The 22838-nt window shown below is 40.5% G+C and overlaps 1 protein-coding gene across 1 annotated transcript in view; it reads left to right on the plus strand.

Annotated features, from left to right (window-relative positions):
- Positions 417–22838, plus strand: part of CRB1 (crumbs 1, cell polarity complex component) — a 195294-nt gene continuing 172872 nt past the window's right edge. The window contains exon 1 of the mRNA XM_021064482.1: positions 417–899. Within this exon, the coding sequence (XP_020920141.1) occupies positions 635–899 (265 nt within the window). The 5' untranslated portion in view covers positions 417–634. The remainder of the gene's footprint in view (positions 900–22838) is intronic.

Raw genomic sequence — 22838 nt, forward strand, 5'->3', positions numbered from 1 at the left:
TGAAGCGTTGACCTGTCTGTGAAGTGTGCTCTGAAGTGAAATATACAGAAATATAGGGCATTCCTTTAATAGTTGCCAGATCATAATAATCACGTGCCAAGATGATCATCAGAAATCACTCTTTTTTCAATTTATTATTTTTTAATTGCTATTTCCTCAGTACAGTTTTTTTCTACTGTACAGCATGGTGACCCAGTTACACATACATGTATACATTTTTTTCTCACATTATCATGCTCATCATTAGTGACTAGACATAGTTCCTAGGACACAGCAGGACCTCATTGCTAATCCACTCCCAAGGCAATAGTTTGCATCTATTAACCCCAAGCTCCCAATCCACTCCACTCCCCCTCTCCCCCTCGGCAACCACAAGTCTGTTCTCCAAGCTCATGATTTTCTTTTCTGTGTGGAGAGGTTCATTTGTGCCATGTTAGACTCCAGATATAAGTGATATCATATGGTATTTGTCTTTTAAGGGTGATTCAGGACGCACCTGAAGCAGGTCCCTTTAGGAGGCATTGTTAAGGGAAGGAAGGTGGTTTGCAAGGTCTGGGGGTGGGTGAATCCAGTCCAGTATGAAAAAAATCTGCACCAGGTTTGAAAAGCCACCCCACCGTCCTGTGTAAGTAAGATGCTAAGAGACACAACTGCTTTGGGCATCGTCGTCGGAGTCCCTGTTGTTCTCCATGAGGAGCTACCGGAGAAGAAAGGGCAGAGATGGCCCCGGGGGTCTCGGAGGCACACGCCGCTTTCTGAGCAGGCAGGCTGGGGAGCCCGACGGGACCAGACCACCAGCAGCAGGTCGGAGCATGTACGCTGTGAGACCATGGCTCTGAGGACAGCTCTTCACCTTCTCACCGTCTGCCTCAGTCTCTCACTGCTCATCTCCATAAAAAGTAAGCCTTTCCCCTTTATTGAACTTTGGGCAATTTTTCCTGACTTTTAAATACTTCATGGGAATAGTTTGTAGTGTTGTTACATGTTCTGCAAAATACAAGGCTTTTTAAAAAGGTGAAACGAATTTGGCATGAGCAGGTGTCCTGGTAAACAAATCAGTGGGACCAGTCAGTGTGAACACTTGGCTGATCCTGGAAGCACTTAGATATATAAGTGTTTTTTTCCAACCTTTTGAGAGGTGAGCAGGAGATTGAAATGGTCGTAGAGAAGAAAGTATTTTGTTCTGTTTATACTTTTATGGAATAAATAGATTTGGCACTTTACCCTTCATATCCTTTAAAAGGAAGTTAATCATCAGCTATATTGTACTTTATTCCCGACACGATGTATTTATCTTCACCTTTAAAGAACTTTGTGTTCCAACATTTGCTCTCATCATCAAGGGGATAGAGTCTCACTCTCCCCCAAATGAGAATGGCAAAGCACCTCTTTGGCCAGAGAGAAATGGGTTTCCTTTCTATCACATGTCCTTCTGTTTTAAAAGTGGAGCTATTTTGTGATTCCACAGACTTCCCCGAATAAAAACAAGTATAATACTTCTGGGGTAACCTTGTCGGTCTGGAAAATCAGGGGCCAAATGGCCTCAGCTGTGTGTTTATGAAGGTCAGTAGCTATAGAATACGTTTAAAATGAGGACAGGCAGAGTGTGTGCTTTTCAAAGGGACCCTGTGATTTGTGTCTGTCGAATCTGAATATCAATAAGGCAAAGCACGGAGCAGCTGCTGTTGGACAGGACGCCTTGGCATCAGCACACGGTGCTGGGTAATCTGGGTCGCCTTCTGTGGCTGCACCAGCAAGATTGTGACTTGTATGGTTACAGCTGAGCGTCAATCAGAGGTTGGCTGAAAACAAGAGTAGACGCTATCGCTAAGGCAGCTGAAGGCAAGCTGAGAAAAACCAAGCCAAACTTTAAACAAATGAGCAGTGAAATCACAGCCCATGCACACACACTCAGGATTTTTTTTTTTTTTCCTCAGGGGCATATTTATTGAAAAGAGTTGTTATTTAAATAGTTGCTCATCCTCCTTGGAACTTAAGTGGGCCCCTTGCAATAGAAAGAGAGACACAGAAGCGTTAGGTTTAGATGTTGGGGGCGGTGGGGTGGGTGGCAGGGGAGGGGGGGAGGCAAGAGAAATGACAAGACAAAAAGCAAGATGAGTGGTTTACAGTGCATTTTATGGTAAAGAACTTTGTGATTCCAGCTCAGGGTATATTATAATTCTTCCTAGCGTTTGCTGCAGTTAGGTTTTTAAGGTGATGAGTATGTAACCTCTAAAATATCACCTCTTTTTTTTAAAGGTCATTAAACTGTGAAACTGTAATTCCATACAAATCCTTTGTTTTCTTTCTTTGAGGGGGTGATTTTATTGATAGACTCTAAATAGATACTTTGTAATTATTTAATATATTCTCTAGCACAATATTTTTATCAGTTAAAAAATAAATTTGCAAGTTCCCGTCGTGGCTCAGTGGTTAATGAACCCAACTAGTGTCCATGAGGACGCGGGTTCGATCCCAGGCCTCACTCAGTGGGTTAAGGATCTGGCGTTGCCGTGAGCTGTGGTGTATGTCGCAGACATGGCTGGGATCCAGCACTGCTGTGGCTGGGTATAGACCAGGGGCTACAGCTCTGATTCGACCCCTGCCTGGGAACCTCCATGAGTTCAGCCCAAAAAAAAGACGAATAAATAAATAAATTCGAAGCCTCATTTTGTTTACTTTTTAAGCAGGCCATCTTTTATCTGTGTTCATATATTTGCAAGGTATGATGATACTGCCTTCTTTGTCAAAACACTTAGACTTTTTTTTTTTTTTTTTTTTTTTGTCTTTTTAGGGCCAAACCCAAGGCATATGGAGGTTCCCAGGTTAGGGGTCGAATCAGAGTTGTAGCCGCTGGCCTACACCACAGCCACAGAAACGCCAGATCCGAGCCGCATCTGCAATCTGCACCACAGCTCACGGCAGTGCCGGATCCTTAACCTACTGAGCAAGGCCAGGGATTGAACCCGTGTCCTCATGGATACTAGTCAGGTTCATTAACCACTGAGCCATGATGGGAATTCTGACTTTTTTTTAACCTGACTTGAAAACTTTCACAACCTCGGTCTTCTTTCCACCTTTTCCTCTTAGTACTCACAACATAAATCCTATATTCCAGCCAAATGGATAAAATAATAGCTAATAGTAAAATTGGCTAACAATGTTAAGCATTTTGTATATGCTGCATTTCATTTAATCCTTATAACTCCCCCATAAGATAGATAGGATTATAATCACCCATATTTTCTAGAATCGGTCGCTATGCTGGGTATCTCAGCCTTTGGTACATTACAAAGAGCCAGAATGTTGGTTTAAGATGCAGCCTCTCAGACCCAGGCCCAGATATGTGGTATGTCTGGGTGGATCCTGTGGGGATGTAGTTTAACAAGCTCTTTATTTCACATTCAGGTGATCCCAAGTTCTGCATCACCCAATAAATCTTTCTTACCTTTTTTTTTTTTTTTTTTGGTCTTTTTGCATTTTCTGGAGCCACTCCCTCAGCATATGGAGGCTCCCAGTCTAGGGGTCGAATCAGAGCTGTAGCCACCGGCCTACGCCAGAGGCACAGCAACGCAGGATCCGAGCTGCATCTGCCACCTACACCACAGCTCACAGCATTGCCGGATCCTTAACTCATTGGGCAAGGCCAGGGATCGAACCGGCAACCTCATGGTTCTTAGTCGGATTTGTTAACCACTGCACCACGACGGGAACTCCCACAATAAATCTTTCTTAAGAACTTTCTTGAGGATGTACTGAGGCTAGGAATCATCAGAGTTGTAATATATAAATACCTTTCTCTCTTCGAAGGGATCATTTAGGAGAAAAAGTAAGCAGTATGAGCTTTTACACATGATATTTCCATTTAACATACATGACCACCCTATCAGGTAGAATTTATTCTATCTTCTGGCACGGAGAGGTTATTTACTTGCCTGAGGCCACACTGCAGAGAATGGAGGGCCTGGCTCTGGATTCTCTGCCCTTAGCCCACGTGTACTGATTTTTGAAGGGATAAAGGGGAGGAGCTTAGCCTACTGCTCAAAACTTAATAAAAGTACACAGAAAAGTTTGTTGTTGTTGTTTTTGTCTTTTTAGGGCTGCACTGAGGCATATGGAGGTTCCCAGACTAGGGGTCGAATCAGAGATGTAGCCTCTGACCTACACCAGAGCCACAGTAACGCCAGATCCGAGCCGCATCTGTGACCTACACCACAGCTCACATCAATGCCAGATCCTTAATCCACTGAGGAAAGGCCAGGGATCAAACCCGTGTCCTCATAGATGCTAGTCAGATTCGTTTCTGCTAAGCCGCAACAGGAACTCCCAGAAAATTTTAGTTATTTGGATCAGAGGCATTTAATGAATCAGTGATCTTTCCTCTTGAACTTTGGAATACATTCTTTTAAAATTAAGAGGAAGGAGTCACCTCTGGCACCAAACTATATTTTTTCATGAAAGTGGTGCCTTGCCCCCCAGGGGCACACTGTTTATGTGAACTGTCCAGTGTCCTACAATTCTGTTTCCTTCTGGATGAGAACCTGGGACGTGAGGAATCTTGGAGAAGAGCTCAGGAAGGGACAGTCACTTCTTCCTGAGCAGAGAGACATTCCCCTTGACATGGAGTCCCAGTGAATTTGCAATTACTCTCTCCCAGTTGTTTTCACATCTGTTCCATGGTTTTACAAAACTGGTTCTAATACGTGGAATAAGTTGAATTTTAATAATTAAAGAACTGTTACTTTCTACTTGTAATGTATTGAGAGAATTTTATTGAAGTGAGTTCTTCCCATGGTCCATAGGGTCTGTGGGGCTGTTTTAAATACTGAGAGCACCGTGTAGTAACCGTGATGCATGAGTCTATGGTGAAAGGCTTTAGAGATACGACCACATTAGAGCTCCATGCATTTGAAAAGTCATTTAGGAGTTCCCATCATCGCTCAGTGGAAATGAACCTGACTAGTATCCATGAGGATGCAGGTTCGATCCCTGGCTTCACTCAGTGGGTTAAGGATCCGGCATTGCCTTGAGCTGCGGTGTGGGTTGAAGACTTGGCTTGGATCTCACGTTGCTGTGGCTGTGGTGTAGGCTGGTGGCTACAGCTCTGATTCAACCCCTAGCCTGGGAACCTACATGTGCCGAGGGTACGGCCCTCAAAAGACCGAAAAAAAAGAAAAGTCATTTATAGATACATTGCACAAATCTTTTATGCATCTGGAGGTAAACTAAATATTGTCGATGTAAATTCCATTTCTAGTTTAACTTCAAATTAATTGTTTTAGGAGTTTTTCTGTGGCACAGTGGGTTAAAGATCAAACACTGTCACAGCAGCAACTCTGGCCACTTCTGTGGCACAGGTTTGACCCCTGAACCCAGAACCTCCACATGCTGCGGGCATGGCCAAAAAAAAAAAAAAAAAATTTATTTTAACCCATGATCCAAGCGTGGTCATAGTATGTAAGTGGAATGTAGTTTGACAAAGCTATTATTAAAGTTCCTTGAATAACTTCAGGAAGACTTTGGAATACCGTCCCATCTTCTAGAACCCACTAGCCGTTATTAAGCAGCTGGACTTGAATAGAGTTATTTGAAAGAATGTTTTCTTTCAATCTATAAAGAACAAATAGAATCCAAAAAGATAAAAAATGGTTGGATGTATTCCGTCTTAATGCCATTACAAGATATAATTGAGTTTGCTCAATAATAGGTCAGAGAAGATTAATGTCATTCATTAGGGAGTAATCATCTACTCGTTTTTAAAATTCTACGGTGTAGAAACATACAAAACTTTGAGGGAGTTCCCATCATGGTGCACTGGAAACGAATCCGGCTAGGAACTATGAGGTTGCCGGTTCGATCCCAGGCCTCACTCGGTGGGTTAGGGATCCGGAGCTGCCATGAGCTGTGCTGTAAGTCGCAGACACCGATGGGATCCCGAGTTGCTGTGGCTATGGTGTAGGCTGGCAGCAACAGCTCCTATTCGACCCCTAGCCTGGGAATCTCCTCAAGTGTGGCCCTAAAAAGACAAAAAGAAAAAAAAACATGTAAAATTTTGATATTCACTGAGCCAGTTAACATCTTTGCACCAGTGTGTTGTGAAGTGCCTCTCTAATTATCAGATGAGAAAGACATCTCTGCTTTTTCATAAATAATTATCTCATCAGCTTACAGTAACAGTGGCTGTTTCATGATTAGTCACTGTTCCCTGAATCTTACAGCAGAATTATTTTTAGCTTGTATTTTTTGATGCTTGTATTTTTTTGATGAATCAAACATTTCAGGAGAAGTTATTCTTTTTTTAATCTTCGGTAATTTTCTAAAATTACCATTAATGGTATTAGAGTATCAAAATTTGAAATTCGAGTGGACATGAACAGTTAGAGCTTTTAATTCTTTTAAATTTTACTGCTGATTTATTGGAAATCTCTGAAACTTTCTCCTTTTAGAAAATAAAAATGAGAGTATCACTCTTCCCATTTACACCACCTCCGTTCACATTAGATTAAGCTTTGCTGTATGTACTTGCATTACAGTTCACATTGCTTTTCTATAATACGTGCCAACACTTGAAAATACTATTTTTATGTTTATTTATGTGCATTTTACCTATGCAGTTGTTAAGACATGGTTGTAGGAACCATGGGTATTTTGTTAACTGATGTATCCTACGTGAGTGGGTAGCTGCTGCCTAGCTCAGGATAGTCACTCAACGAATAGCTGCTAAATAAGTGATGAGACTTTTTTTTTCATCTTTTTGTCTTTTCAGGGCTTCACCTGTGGCATATGGAGGTTCACCTAGGGTCAAATTGGAGCTGTAGCTGCCGACCTGTGCCACAGCCACAGCAATGCCAGATTCGAGCTTCATCTGTGACCTACACCACAGCTCAGGGCAGTGCCGGCTCCTTAACCCACTGAGTGAAGCCAGGGATGGAACCCCCGTGCTCATGGATGCTAGTCGGGTTCATTAACCACTGAGCCACAGCGGGAATTCCCAGTGATGGGATTTTTATAGCATGTGCTATAAGAATTGAATATCTTCCTGCTTCATGCTATTTTGGCATTATTTTTAACTCTTACATTATTATAATAGACTTTATTATTTTAGAATAATTTTAGGTTTGCAGAAAAACTGAGAGGAGAGTACAGGAGGGTCTCATATCACACCCTCAATTTCCTTTATTCTTTTTTAAAAATTTTATTGGCGTATAGTTGATTTACAACGTTGTGTTAATTTCTAATGTTCAGCAAAGAGATTCACTTATACATACACACAAATCCAGTCCCATATAGATCATCACAGATAATGAGTAGATTTCCCTGTGCAGGTCCCCATTGGCCATCCAGTCCATGTGTAATAGTGTGCGGATGCCAGTACCACACTCCCAATCCATCCCAATCCATCCCTTCTTCCCACCCTTTATCTTTGGCAACCATAAGTTTTTTTTTCAAAGTCTGTGAATCTGTTTCTGTTTTGTAAGTAGGTTCTTTTTTTAAAATAATTTTTTTAGACTCCACGTATAAGTGATATATGATTTTTGTCTTTCTCTGACTTATTTCACTTAGTATGATAATCTCTAGGCCCCTCCATATTGCTGAGCATATTATTTCTTTTTTATGGCTGAGTAATATTCCATTGTATGTATGTACCACATCTTCTTTATCCATTCCTCAGTCAGTGGGCATTTAGGTTGCTTTCATGTCTTGTCTACCGTAAACAGCACTCCAGTGATCATCGGGGTGCATGTATTTTTTTGGATTATGGTTTTCTCTGGATAGATGCCCAGGAATGGGATAGCTGGATCATATGGTAGTTTTATTTTTAGTTTTTTGAGGAGCCTCCGTACTGTTTTCCGTAGTGGTTATACCAGTTTACATTCCCACCAACAGTGTCATAGGATTCCCTTTTCTCTACACCCTCTCCAGCATTTATTGATTGTGGATTTTTGGTGATGGCCATTCTGACTGATGTGGGGTGACACCTCATTGTAACTTCAGTTTGCATTTCTCTAATAATTAGTGATAATGGGCATCTCTGCATGGCCCCTATTTGTAACATCTTCTATCATTATGGTAGATTTGTCATGATTAGTGAACCGATACTGATACATTATTAGCTGAAGTCAATAGTTTATTCAGATTTCCTGATGTTCAAATTTTTACCTGATATTCTTTTCCTATTCTGGGATCCCATGGGATACCATATCACATGTGGTTGTTAAATATACTTAGGTTCCATTTGGCTGTGGCAGTTCCTCCGGTCTTGTTTTTGATGACCTTGACAATTTTGAGGAGTACTGTTTAGATAATTTATGGACTCTCCCAACACTGGACTTCATTGAATGTTTTTCTCCTGGTAAAACTGGAGTTATGGGCTATTGGGAGGAAGACCACAAAGGTAAACTGTACAGTCAGCATGATTCGTGACTTCTGGTGTTGACCTTAATCACCGGGGACATGGTGTTTGTCAGGCTTCTCCGCTGAAGACTTACTTCTTTTTCCCCTTTCTGGACTCTCCTCTTAGAAAGGAAGTCACTATGTGCAGCCCCCAACCAAGGAGGGCAGAATTGTGCTCCCCTCCAGCAGAGCAGAGCATCTTCATAAATTACTTGAGATTCAGAGTTCCTGTCATGGCTCAGGAGTAAGAAACCCAGCTCGTATCTGTGAGGATGTGGGTTCAATCCCTGACCTCACTCAGTGGGTTAAGGATAAAAAAAAATATATATGTATAGTATTAAGGATAAATATATATAGATGTATATGTATTTATATATGTATTTATAACTTGAGATTCTTCTCATGGGGCGTTTGGCTTTTCTCCTCCATTTATTAATTTATTCAAGGATTTATGTCACTGCAGAGTCATGGATATTTATTTTGTACTTTGAGTTATGATCTAATACTACTTTGCTATTTCGTTACTCAAGTTGTTCCAGCTTTGGCCACTGGGACTCCTTTCACCTGGTTCCTGTCCTCTTTTAACATCCTCTCTGTTGATGTGAGGTGCTTTACTTCCTGATTTTCTGGCTCCACAAGGTGTTCCAGACGTGTCTTTTGTATTTCCTGCCCCAGTCCTACCATGGGCCATTGCTCCCAGGGAGCCTTGTCCTTTTTGCTCGAGGATGACAATAGAAACCAATATCTGAATGTAAGGTGTTCTTGGTGCCACTCGATGTCATTTCCTTTAGGCCACCTCGTTGACAGAGTCCAGAAATGTGTGTGTTTGTACACATTTCCATGCATATATCTGTATGTACATTGGTACACACATTAAGCTGAACGTGAGCTTATGTCGATGCCTCTAACTTCATTACCACGTGGATGATTCTAGCTCCCTCCCCTTGCTTGTCTCTAAATTCCCAATCTAACAGTGGGAAACCTGTGATCTGCCATCCATTTACTTAATTCACTTATATCTGGTATCTAATATGCAGCCCAAATGAACCTTTCCACAGAAAAGAAAATCACGGACTTGGAGAATAGACTTGTGGTTGCCCAGGGGGAGGGGGAGGGAGTGGGAGGGATTGGGAGCTTGGGGTCAGCAGATGCAAACTATTGCTCATGGAATGGATTTACAGTGAGAACCTGCTGTGTAACACTGAGAACCATGTCTAGATACTTACAACGTAGCATGGCAATGGGAGAAAAAATTATGTATACATGTATGTGTAACTGGGTCCCCATGCTGTATTGTACAGTGGGAAAAAATTCAGTACATTAAAGAGTATATGAAGTATATACCAGTGTCAGATTCTTAACCCATAATCCTATAGAAATAGCTTTATCAATTTGTGCATTTCCTTTCATCTTTTACCACTCTGCATGTTTCCAGTGCTTACTTAGGTTGGCACCTTTTCCCACCCCTACTGTGTGATTGTTTTATACATTTGTGTGTTACAATCAACATTCTTTCCTGGGATCCTTTGACCTCCTAAGTGATCGTGAAAAATCTGCATACATTAAAGTTCACTCTTTGTGCTCTCAAGTTCTATAGGTTTTGACAAATGCTCTATTACAGTATTATACAGAAGAGTATTACCATCCTAACTTTATCCTATGATTTACCTTTTTCATCTTCCTTTCCTGTTCTCAACCCCTGGGTAATATTTTGCTGTCTCTATGTTTTGTCTTTTGCAAGATGTCATGTAATTGGAGTCATAGAATATGTAGCCTTTTCAGACTCGCATCTTTCAAGTAGCAGTATTCATTTAAGTGTTCTTCATGATGTTTTGTGACTTGATAACTCATTTCTTTTTTTTTAGTCACTGAATAATATTCTGTTGTATAGCTGTATCATAGTTTGTTTATTCATTCACCTGTTGACAGTCATCTCAGATGCTTCCAGTTTGGGGCTACGGTATTAGTTTCCTCAGGCAGCTGAAACCAAGTACCATAAACTGGGTGGCTTAAGCAACAGAAATTTATTCTTTCATAGTCCTGGAGGCTGGAAGTCTGAAATAAAGATGTCAGCAGGGCCATGCTCCTTGGGAGGCTCTTGATAGAATCCTTAGTTGCCTCTGTCTAGCATCGAGTGATGGTCTTGAAGCCCTAGGATTCCTGGGCTTGCAGCTACGTCTCTTCAAGCTCTGCCAGTCTAATTACATGGAGTTCTCCCTTGTCTGTCTGTATGTCTTCTCTTCTTTTTATAAGGATATCCGTTGTATTGGATTCGGGCTCATCCTAATGACCACGTCTCAACTTGATTACATCTACAAAGACTCTTGTTTATTTTATAAATAAAGTAAATAGGGACCAGGTACCAGGGTTTAGGACTTCCACATATCCTTGGGAGACGCAATTCAACCCATAATATCTATTATGGATAAAACTTATTTATAATGAAACTACCTGATGAATGCCATTTTATTGGGCAAAAAATTAACTTTTATGCACACTGAATTATAAAATGATTTTTTTTAACTCAGTAAGTGCTCTGTACAATAAGCCTATGTTTTTCTCTTCTCTTTCCTCCTTCTTTACATGTTAAACCTTCCTCTTTGAATCGAGTGCTCAGAAACCTCCTCCTACGTGGATTTGCCTTATGACATTAAATTAGTCTGATGACTATAGAGGGTGACACCGGAATCGGATATAAATGTGTTCTCATATTTTCTTGGGACAAGTAGCTTAGGTCTCTTTTCCAAATGAATGTTCAGTACTTGACTTTTCTTTCAAAAATTATGTTCATTAGTTGGGACACCAAAAGATTACTATGTCTTTCACTATCAATTCAAAACAGGATTAGAGGGCATTTTCTGGTGGTCTAAGGGTTAGGATTCTTCCCACTGCAGCCCAGGTTCAATCCCTGGTCTGGGAACTGAGATCCCATATCAAGCCGCTGCATGCTGAGGCAAAAAATAAATACGTAAAGATTGTGACTTTGTTGTACACATATTATTTATTAATATAATGCCATTATTTATTTTCCCCTTGTGTTTTTGCCCTAACAGTGAAATTTGGGGAAGGAAGGTACTCAGTTATCTAGTAATAGAGCCTACTTGTTGATATGGTTAATATCCTTTATCAACTTTCTAGAGTTTCCTTTCCAATTTAGTAAAAAGCAGTGATTCCTCCAAAGTTTTACAGCACTGTGCTTAAGTAGGTTTTCACACATCCCCTAGCTTTCTCTTTGCTCTCAGAAAAGTTGTATTACAAGGAAAACTCAAGCCAGGGTGTTTATAATAGTGTGGGACCAAAAAATAAGTAGACATGGCGGTAGGAATGAGCCGAAAATGTTTTGGCTGGAGTAGGAAGATAACTAGTTCTGGAGGGAAATCAAGGTATGATTAGTTGTCCATAGCCTCAAGATAGGATAATTAGTAAATACTTAAAAGTGTACTGTTTATTCAGTCATTTCTTCATTGACTTCTTTATTCAACCAGTATTTACTGAGTCTATGTTTTTTCGAATAACAAGGAGATCACAGTTCTTACTCTTGTGAAGTTTATATTTTAATAGAGTGAGACAAAAACCATGTAAATAAGCACCACATGTTATTGTAAACTGGCAATAAATGCTCAGAGGAACGCAAAGGATGAGAGACAGCAGGTGAGTCGTGAGGCGATCTGGGTGGATGCCATTTCGGCAATGAAAGTAGCAGAGTAGCAGCAGCTGGTCCTGAGGCAGGCGTGTTGAGCTCTTGCAGGGGATCTCACATTGCTGGAGTGGATTAACCAAAAAAAAAAAAAAAAAAACAAACAAACAAAAACAAACAAACAAACAAAAAAAAACAAAAGAAAAAACAAAGTAGGAAAGGCTTCAGGAGTTTTGTCATCCATATCTCCAGTCAGACAAAATAGCAATTATTAAGCCAATTAAGACACCAAAGATCAAGATAGCTTGTGGGATATACTTACAACACAGCTACAAGCTGATACAACTGAGACTCAATCCCAGGCCGGTCAGGTGCCAACCTCATACCAGCTCACAAAAACCAAAAGGTAAGCATTCAGGAATTTTGCAAGCCGGTTATTAAACTGCTGGTGGTTTCAGCGAGCAATGGTGGAAGTAATTGCATCACAGAGACTGGCAAACACTACAAATCAGGGTTTTGTTTTGTTTTGTGTTGCTTTTTAAAATTAGTCGTAGATAACTGAGTATCCCTTTCACCTTCAAAACTTTTCCAAATTAAAGATGTTTACAGTTTTGGGAGCTCCTGTCATGGCTCAGTGGAAATGAATCTGACTAGGAACCATGATGTTTTGGGTTCGATTTCTGGCCTAACTCAGGGGATTAAGGATCCAGCGTTACTGTGAGCTGTGGTGTAGGTCACAGATTCGGCTTGGGTCCCGTGATTTCTGTGGCTGTGGTTAGACTGGCGGCTACAGCTCCAGTTTGATCCCTAGCCTGGGAACCTCCATATGCTGCGGGTACAGCCCTAGAAATACAAAAAAAAAAAAAAAAAAAAAAAAAGTTTATGGTTTCAACTTTTATCCCACTTCTGTGACTAATATCTGCAGAAGCAAGACTTGCTCCTGTGTGACCTAGATTAACCTTTCTGTGGTCTTTTTGGTTCTTTTCATAATTGTCCTGATGATTCCCAAATGAATGATTCTTTTCTCTGAATCCAAAATTCTTTGATCCTTAAACTAAGTCCACTTTAGGCAAGTGAGTGAGAGGAGAGTTGCTAATGAGGCTGGGTTTATAGTTCAATCTCAGCACGGTTCCAGGAGAGACCACGGGTATGCAAGTACTGCTTAGTCTGATGGGTTTGTCACATATTTGCAGTTTTGAACACAAGGAGAGAGAATGAAAATAGCTCTTAGCAAATCAAGCATCACTAGGGGAAAAATCAGCTGTGAGTTCGCAGCAATAACCTTTTCCCACAGGGAATTCATCACTCTGCGTTCATATCTATCTATAATGTTAGTGATCCTTCCTTTTAATGTAGTTGAAGAAGATATGCTTATACTCAGCACCAGTTTTTGAATAATAGAGTCAGGACATTCAGATGTGGACTGTGACTAGTCATTAAGTTAATTGCACATCCATAAATGCATCATTTAAGCGCTAACGTCTCACTTGTAATGGGGGGCTAGATTATGTAACTACTAAACTCCTCTGAGCACTACATGTTATGATCCCATGATTATTCTGAGTAATGGAATCAGAGGTTGGATAAGCAGAGTGTTTTTAGTATTCTCACCCTCTATGAGGCAGCTTTCATTAGGTTATATTGCAACAAATAAACTCAACATCTTAGCACTTTACAACAACAAAAGGTTTATATTTTGCTCCCAGCACCTACTGGGTGCAGGTTGACAGCAGCTCTACTTCATGTATCTTCATCTGGAGACACAGCTGAAGAGGTGATCCCTTTTTTATTTTACTTTATTTTTTTTTGAGGTGATCTCTTTTTAGAAACGGTGATTTGGGGGCAGGGAGAGGAGCAGTGGTAGAACCATGTCAGGGCTTCGATGCGTATGTGATCTGCGTCACTCTGGCTTGTATTTAATGGCTCAAAGCAGGTCCTGTGGCTGATCCTGATGTCATCGGACCAGAGATATGTTAAGGCAGAAAGTATTGGAAACAAAGAACATGGTCTGTGTCGCTTCACTTCCCCCTTGTTTCCAGCGTCCCCCTAGGGCACTTTCTAAACGAACTTATTTAAATAACCATCAAGGATGACTGTTAAAAATTTCCTGACATTAACAAATGTTCAGCAAATACTTATTAAGCAGTTAATACGAGCAAGCCATTGCCTATAGAAAAGACTCTTGCTCTCCAAGCACATCGACACTCTGGTGGGTGGACAGCTTTAAAACATTGTCAGAGGTCTGTGCGTGTATCTGGGCCTTCTCTTCCGATGCAGACGGAGACACTTTAGTCCAAAAAAATCAAACTAGTTTTGTGATGTGAAGAAATGTTTTCTGAAAAGAAATATAATCACGTTTTCTTTAAAATCATGAACCCATAATAAAATTATGCATCAAAGTTCAGTTCAACTCAAAATTTAGGGACTAGCATATCCAGTTTGTATTTTAAATCCCTCTTTCTCTCCATTCTTATTTTATTTACCCTTAAAAACTTGCAAGGAAAAATTCGGTTTCTCCCTCTACTCACACCCTGGTCACCAAATGTGTGGGAATGTGGCCCTCACCAAGCAATTCTCTGGGTCTCTCTGCATGCCAGCTGGATGGCCTACATTTCCATTCAGCTCTGACACTGCCTGTCCGGGGTCAGTGCAGACCGCCCAGAGTAAGGGCTCAGTTCCCCCGCATCTCTCCCACTTCAGACACTAACTGCAAGCCCTGTGCCTCTGACAAGCTGGCTGTAACTTGGAAGTTCCCATAACCACTTCCTTGGATTGGATCATTGGCTGGAGTGGCGCACAGAACTTAGAAAAAACACTTTACATACAGGATTACCTGTTTATTGTAAAAAGATACAACTCAGGAATAGCCAGATGGAATGATGCACAGGGCCAGGTATGGAGGGGAGGGACTCAGGAGCTTTCGTGCCCTCTCCAGGCATACTTCCTCCCAGCACCTCCATGGGTTCAATGCCCAGAAGCTCTCCAACCTCTATAGTTAGAGAGCTTTTTTTTTTTTTTAATTAATATTTTTTTTTTATTTTCCCACTGTACAGCAAGGGGGTCAGGTTATCCTTACATGTATACATTACGATTACATTTTTTCCCCCCAGAGTTTTTTTTAAATGGACATTTCCTTTTGTAGGCATGATTGAGCAAACCATTTACCACTGATGACTACCTCAACTTTCAGTTCCCCCCTTCCTCCCCAGTCATGTCGTTGGTTACCCTGGCAACCAGGCCCCATCCTGTGTTTATCTGGGGCTTTCCAAAAATCTTCTAATGAACCTAAACACAAGTGTGCTTGAAGGGGCTGTTATGAATAGCAAGATACTCCTTTCACATTTATTACTCTGGAACCATTTCGAGAGGAAAGGACAGAAAACCACATGTATAAAAAATGATGCTCTGAAGTCCTGAAGAACTTACAAGAGTTTGAGGAGCTATGTGCCAGGAACCATGGATGAAAACTCAAAAAATATTTCTTAGGATATCACAATGTCACACACCTCTACCAGAGGTTGGGTAAGGAAAGAGGAGAAATAAAATGGAAGGCTTTACATTTTAGGTATCAATGCCGCCAAACTGTATGAAACACACTATTATAAGAAGCTGTTATTAAAACAGCCATATGAAAATTTTTAAGTTAATTTGAGCAAAAGTAGATTGGAATCAGGCAACACCAAAGGGGAAGTGGACAGGGGCTGGGGAAAGACTTTCATAGAGAAGAAGCAAAAGCAAAGCAAGGTGATTATTCCACTGGCTATAGCTTAAAGTCTTGCCTTCATTTGGGAGAGCCCCTAGTTGGCTATTGGTGATTGATTGTCATCAGGTTTTGCTTTCTTCCCCTTGAGGTGTGATAGGCTCAGGTTTCTGGTAGGCTGATGTAGGCTGCTAAGGCTTTGAAGTCACCCTCAGGCTCATGGCTTAAATGTTTAGTTAATTTAACACTATTTAATACTTTATGGCCTGAAAGCTTTAAGAAAAACTGCTCCAATCTGCCCCATTATATTACTGACTATATTTCCACATTTTCTCCTAAGCCAATCATAAAAAATTAGAATAAATTTCTCTATTTTTAAACTTGAATAATTATAGGAGTAAGTAGAAATTTTCATCACCTACCTAACCTCATTATGTCTGGTTTCTTTGGCCTGCTCGCTTCCTTTATGCAGTCCTCCATGGAGCTCTGAAACCAGGCAACATATGTGCCATTCAATTTTCTCTGCTCAGCTGCTATAGCTACCTGACTAGCTGTTGCAACTGCTTGCAGTTCTGAGTAGTCCTGGAGCTAAGGCAAGTTGGCACGAAATGGTGTTTCTCCAGGCTTAGAGGAGAAAGAAGAGAAGCAAATGTGTCTATACTGAGGGACTCAATGTCAAAAGCAGGAGCAACCCACTAGGCCTCTACCCATTTATGCTCATCTTCCTCATTTTGGATGTAATAAATCTCCAAAACTATTATTTTTCAATTAGAGAAGTCTATGATTTGAGCTCTCCCTGGCTGTCAGATATCACGACAATCCATTATGCCTTTTCTCTATCAGGCATTATGCTGAGTGGTTTACATTGTTTCTCTCATTTTTTTTTTTTTTTTTTTGTCTTTTTTTGCTAATTCTTGGGCCGCTCCCGCGGCATATGGAGGTTCCCAGGCTAGGGGTCTAAGCGGAGCTGTAGCCACCAGCCTATGCCAGAGCCACAGCAACGCAGGATCCGAGCCGCGTCTGCAACCTACACCACAGCTCACGGCAATGCCGGATCGTTAACCCACTGAGCAAGGGCAGGGACCGAACCTACAACCTCATGGTTCCTAGTCGGATTCGTTAACCACTGCACCACGACGGGAACTCCCTGTTTCTCTCATTTAATGCAAAGCCCGGGATGAAGATACTATTACCTATTCTCATTTTGCATAGAAACGTAAGGCTTAGAGACAAAAAGTAAAGCCATTTCCTCAGTGGTTGATTCAGAGACCTAAACTTATTTTGCCTTGTGTACTTTCCACACAGCCGAATTGCACAGTCAGGATTTTGGAATACCGACTGTGCTCTTCATGAGACTTCTAAACTTTGGCACATAGGACAATTTAAAACTTTTGGTCCCCTGAATTAGATAGCCTTCTACAGATGCAGCATGAGATCCTGCCTCCAGATTTTGGGCTTCATGAAGGAAAACATTAATGCAAATATCATGGGCAATCATAGATCAGAAAACATAATCCAGGGAGAGAGACACGGTGGGAAGACCATCGCTCCAGCCTGTGAAGAGGTTCCTGCTGTGAGTAATGGTCTATTGCTCAAACTGTAAGAAATAAGGGTATTAAGTAAAGATTATGCATCATGAGTCCTTCCCAAGCATGTGTAGTACAAGTATAATTTCAAATATCAACACACTGTGTATTCTCAACAGGAATGTGTTGTTGCAAGAAGATGATGACTTTCAAAGATCTGTGAACTGTGGGAATAAACTGGCTTTTTAGAAAAAGTCTAAATGGCATGCTGACCATGTATGCTACGAGGCACGTTTCTCTAAGGCTTTTTTTTCTCCAGTAGGTAATCACGAACACTGAAACTGCTTAGAGTGAAGATTGTCATAAAGGTATATCTCATTATTCCTTAGGGTCTGTTGTTGTCCCTACTGTCAACATAACTGCTTCTTTTTATGTATTATTATTATTATTATTTTGCTTTTTAGGGTCACACGCATAGCATATGGAGGTTCCCAGGCTAGGGGTCGAATCGGAGCTACAGCTGCCGTCCTACACCACAGCCATAGCAACACAGGATCCGGGCCATGTCTGTGACCTACACCACAGCTCAGGGCAATGCCGGATCCTTAACCCACTGAGCGAGGCCAGGGATGGAACCCTCAACCTCATCGTTACTAGTCTGATTCATTTCCGCTGAGCCATGATGGGGATTCCAATAACTGCTTCTTTTTAGATGAAGGGTTATTTATTTTTTTTAATGTCCTTCTCCTAGGATATATTTCACTGTTAATTGGTCAAATCTAGTGAAATCATATTGATGAAGGCAACATTTTCTTGTGGATCAGGTGGGAGTCTCAAATGTTGGGTGCTAGATATAGGGTCCAAACCCTTTGCTCCTCAGGAAGAAACCAGGAGTTGAAAGTTTCCTCCTGATTGTGGGGTGCTGTGCTGGGGGCGCGAGTAAGGTTTATGGTGAAAGCGTGTCTCAGCCTTTTCTGTCTTTTTTAATGTGGGTATTTTCTCACTCAGCTACTTTTTGGATTTCTTTCAGAGGGCATTCCTCCTTGTGTAGCTAGCTGTACACTTGTTGTGTCTGTAGGAGGAGGAAGTTCAGGAGCCTCCTATGTCATCATCGTGGACCAGAACTTTTATTTGTCAAATTGAGCATAGAGACACAAAATTTTTGTGCACTATATTTATATATTCTATGTATGTATTTTTCACATATCAAATTTTTTTTTTTTTTAATTTTATTTTCCCACTGTACAGCAAGGGGGTCAGGTTATCCTTACATGTATACATTACAATTACAGTTTTTCCCCCACCATTTCTTCTGTTGCAACATGAGTATCTAGACATAGTTCTCAATGCTATTCAGCGGGATCTCCTTGTAAATCTATTCTACGTTGTGACTGATAAGCCCAAGCTCCCGATCCCTCCCACTCCCTCCCCCTCCCATCAGGCAACCACAAGTCTCTTCTCCAAGTCCATGATTGATTTTCTTTTCTGAGGAGATGTTCATTTGTGCTGGATATTAGATTCCAGTTATAAGTGATGTCATATGGTATTTGTCTTTGTCTTTCTGGCTCATTTCACTCAGGATGAGATTCTCTAGTTCCATCCATGTTGCTGCAAATGGCATGATGTCATCCTTTTTTATGGCTGAGTAGTATTCCATCGTGTATATATACCACATCTTCCGAATCCAATCCTCTGTCGATGGACATTTGGATTGTTTCCATGTCCTGGCTATTGTGAATAGTGCTGCAATGAACATGCGGGTGCATGTGTCTCTTTTAAGTAGAGCTTTGTCCGGATAGATGCCCAAGAGTGGGATTGCAGGGTCATATGGAAGTTCTATGTATAGATTTCTACGGTATCTCCAAACTGTTCTCCATAGTGGCTGTACCAGTTTACATTCCCACCAACAGTGCAGGAGGGTTCCCTCTTCTCCACAGCCCCTCCAGCACTTGTTATTTGTGGATTTATTAATGATGGCCATTCTGACTGGTGTGAGGTGGTATCTCATGGTAGTTTTGATTTGCATTTCTCTTATAATCAGCGATGTTGAGCATTTTTTCATGTGTTTGTTGGCCATCTGTATATCTTCCTTGGAGAAATGTCTATTCAGGTCTTTTGCCCATTTTTCCATTGATTGATTGGTTTTTTTGCTGTTGAGTTGTATAAGTTGCTTGTATATTCTAGAGATTAAGCCCTTGTCAGTTGCATCATTTGAAACTATTTTCTCCCATTCTGTAAGTTGTCTTTTTGTTTTCTTTTGGGTTTCCTTTGCTGTGCAAAAGCTTTTCAGTTTGATGAGGTCCCATGGGTTTATTTTTGCTCTAATTTCTATTGCTTTGGGAGACTGACCTGAGAAAATATTCATGATGTTGATGTCAGAGAGTGTTTTGCCTATGTTTTCTTCTAGGAGTTTGATGGTGTCCTGTCGTATATTTAAGTCTTTCAGCCATTTGGAGTTTATTTTTGTGCATGGTGTGAGGGTGTGTTCTAGTTTCATTGCTTTGCATACATATCAAATTTATATAATAAATACTAAATGTTGCATTTGGTTTTATCTTAAATACTGTAAAATATTCGTTTAAAAAGTAAAAGAATCAATATTGTATGAAAAAGACCTTGTCTGTAGCTCTGATTCAACCCCTAGCCTGGGAACCTCCATATGCCGTGGGTGTGGCCCTAAAAAGACAAAAAAAAAAAAAAAAAAAAAGAAAAAAAGGCCTTGAAACAGAGTTCTAATTTGACTCTGAAGCATGCAGCCGTTTTAAGAAATTGCTCATTAATATCGATACCTCTTCTTTTATAAACTATAGGGGCTATTTGTCAACTGTGTCTAAACAGAAAATTATTTAGAGAAGAAAATATTGTTTTTCAGCTTAATATTGAATATCAAACAGAAGGATAGTAAATTAACAGCATTTCTTTAAATGAGCCATGTCTTCCTTGGTCTATATTTAGACTACTAAATTTTTCATATTTTTAAATGTGTTAAATTCACTTTCAATGAAATACACAGATATTAAATATATCATTAGATAATTTTTTTTACAAATATATACCTTCAGGAGTTCCTGTTGTGGCTCAGTGAGTTAAGAATCTGACATAGTGTCCAGGAGGATGTGGGTTTGATCCAGGGCCTCGCTTAATGTAGGATCTGGCGTTGCCATGAGCTGTGGTGTAGGTTGCAGATAAGGCTCTGATCCAGCATTGCTGTGGCTATGGTGTAGGCCTGCAGCTGCAGCTCTGATTTGGCCCCTCACCTGGGAACTTTCATTTGCTGCAGATGCTGCCATAAAAAGAGAAAAAACAAAACAAAGCAAAAAGAACCCAAATATATACCTTCATATAAGCATTACCACAGTAAAGATCATAAATCTTCCATCATTCCCACATGCCTCCCAGTCAGTTCCTACATCCCATGAGATAATCATTGTTTAATTAGTTTGGTCTGCTTGTAAATTTTTAGGACAAATAACATTGCAGGGCAAACGTTAAATCATGTGTTCAATATATTATGAAAAAAACCTTTCATTTCACAAATTCTCTAAGAAAAGGTCTCCAGACCCCGGGTGTCCATGAAAATTGAAAACTGCTACTTTTTAATAAGAGTGTGTATCCCTGTTTATCACTGTCAACTTAGAGTCAATATTGTTCCACTTCACATAAAATGTGATAACCTTACAACAGCAAAATTCTCTTTACCTTCCCTGTCTTTCGTGCTGACTTTGACATACATTTTACATTTATGTATGAATAAACCCCACAATGCAATGATTCATTTTGGTTTAACCCATAGTTTTTCCTTCAAGAAATTAAAAAAAAGTATACGAAGCCTTTTGTATTTATTGAAATGCGATTCATTCCTTTCTGGAGATACGAGTTTCTTCTGATATCATGTCCCTTCATCCTGAAAAAGCAGGTGTGCTTGTGACTTTCAGCTTTTGTTTATCTGAATGTGGTTTTATTTCACTTCAAAGTGTTAAAGGATGTTTTCACTATTATGAAAGTCTAGCTTGACAGTTCTTTATCTTTAAGCATTTCCAAGATGCTATTTCCATTGTGTACTGACCTCCATATTTTTCTAGAGAAATTAGTCATCCATCCCTTTATCAGTATCCACTATGTTTCTGGTTCTTCTCCTATCCTCAGTCCTTAGACATCTTGTATATTTTCATGTTACTTTTGTTCTAAGTACTTTTATTATAATGTGCGTAGGTATGACTTTTGTTGTATTAATCTTGATGAGGGTTTGCTAAGATTCTTGGATTTCTAAGTTGCTGTTTTCTACCAAATTTTGGTTATTCTTAATTCAAATAAAATTTTCCCTGTTCTTTTTTTCCTCTACCTCTGGGATTCCAATTACACTCTGAGAGCCTGTTTGGAATCATTCTGCTGCTCACTGCGATTCTGTTCTTTTTTTTTTTTTTTTTTTTTTTTTTGTCTTTTTGCCATTTCTTGGGCCGCTCCCACGGCATATGGAGGTTCCTAGGCTAGGGGTCTAATGGGAGCTGTAGCTGCCAGCCTACGCCAGAGCCACAGCAACGCGGGATCCAAGCCGTGTCTGCAACCTACACCACAGCTCACGGCAACGCCGGATCGTTAACCCACTGAGCAAGGGCAGGGATCAAACCCGCAGCCTCATGGTTCCTAGTCGGATTTGTTAACCACTGCACCACAACGGGAACTCCCGATTCTGTTCATTTTTAAAAATAATTTTTCCCTCCATTTTCAGATTGTATAATTTCTGTTAATTGTCTTCATATTCATAGATCCTTTCTCTTCTGGCTCCAGTATACTGTCAAGCCCATCAAGAATATTCTTCATTTCAGATATTATACTTTTTAGTTCTAGAACTTCCACTTGGCCCTTTTTATAGTTTTCACATCTCTGCTGAGATTTCTTATTTATTTACTCATATTCATCCTTTTCTTTAAGTCCTTGAAAATATTAAGTTATTGTCTACTACTTTCTTCTTTTTTATTTTTTTGTTTTTTTGCCATTTCTTGGGTTGCTCCCTCGGCACATGGAGGTTCCCAGGCTAGGGGTCGAATCGGAGCCGTAGCCACCGGCCTACGCCAGAGCCACAGCAACTCGGGATTTGAGCTGCGTCTGCAACCTACACCACAGCTCATGGCAATACTGGATCCTTAACCCACTGAGTGAGGCCAGAGCTCGAACCTGCAACCTCATGGTTCCTAGTCGGATTCATTAACCACTGAGCCACGATGGGAACTCCTGTCTACTACTTTCTACATCATCTCAGTATCTATTTCTGGTGACTGTTTTCTTTCTTGATTATAGGTCACACTTTTCTACCTCTCACATGTCTACTGTTGTTGTTATATGCTGGGTACTCAAATGATAATTCTAGAGGTTCCTGATTACGTGAACTTCTTTCAAAGGAGTTGGAATTTCGTTCTGGTTGACCATTAAAGTTTTTTCCTTATAAATCTTGGTTTTATTTTTTGTTCAAGTGGTTCTATTTTGGTTTTGAACTTGGCATTGTCCTTCAATGATGTGGTACTTACCCGGAAACAAGGCCTTTCCAGTTTCTCTGTGCTGAGATGTTCGACAAAGTCTCTCC

Source organism: Sus scrofa, chromosome 10, assembly GCF_000003025.6.
Source record: "Sus scrofa isolate TJ Tabasco breed Duroc chromosome 10, Sscrofa11.1, whole genome shotgun sequence".
Lineage (NCBI taxonomy): Eukaryota > Metazoa > Chordata > Mammalia > Artiodactyla > Suidae > Sus > Sus scrofa.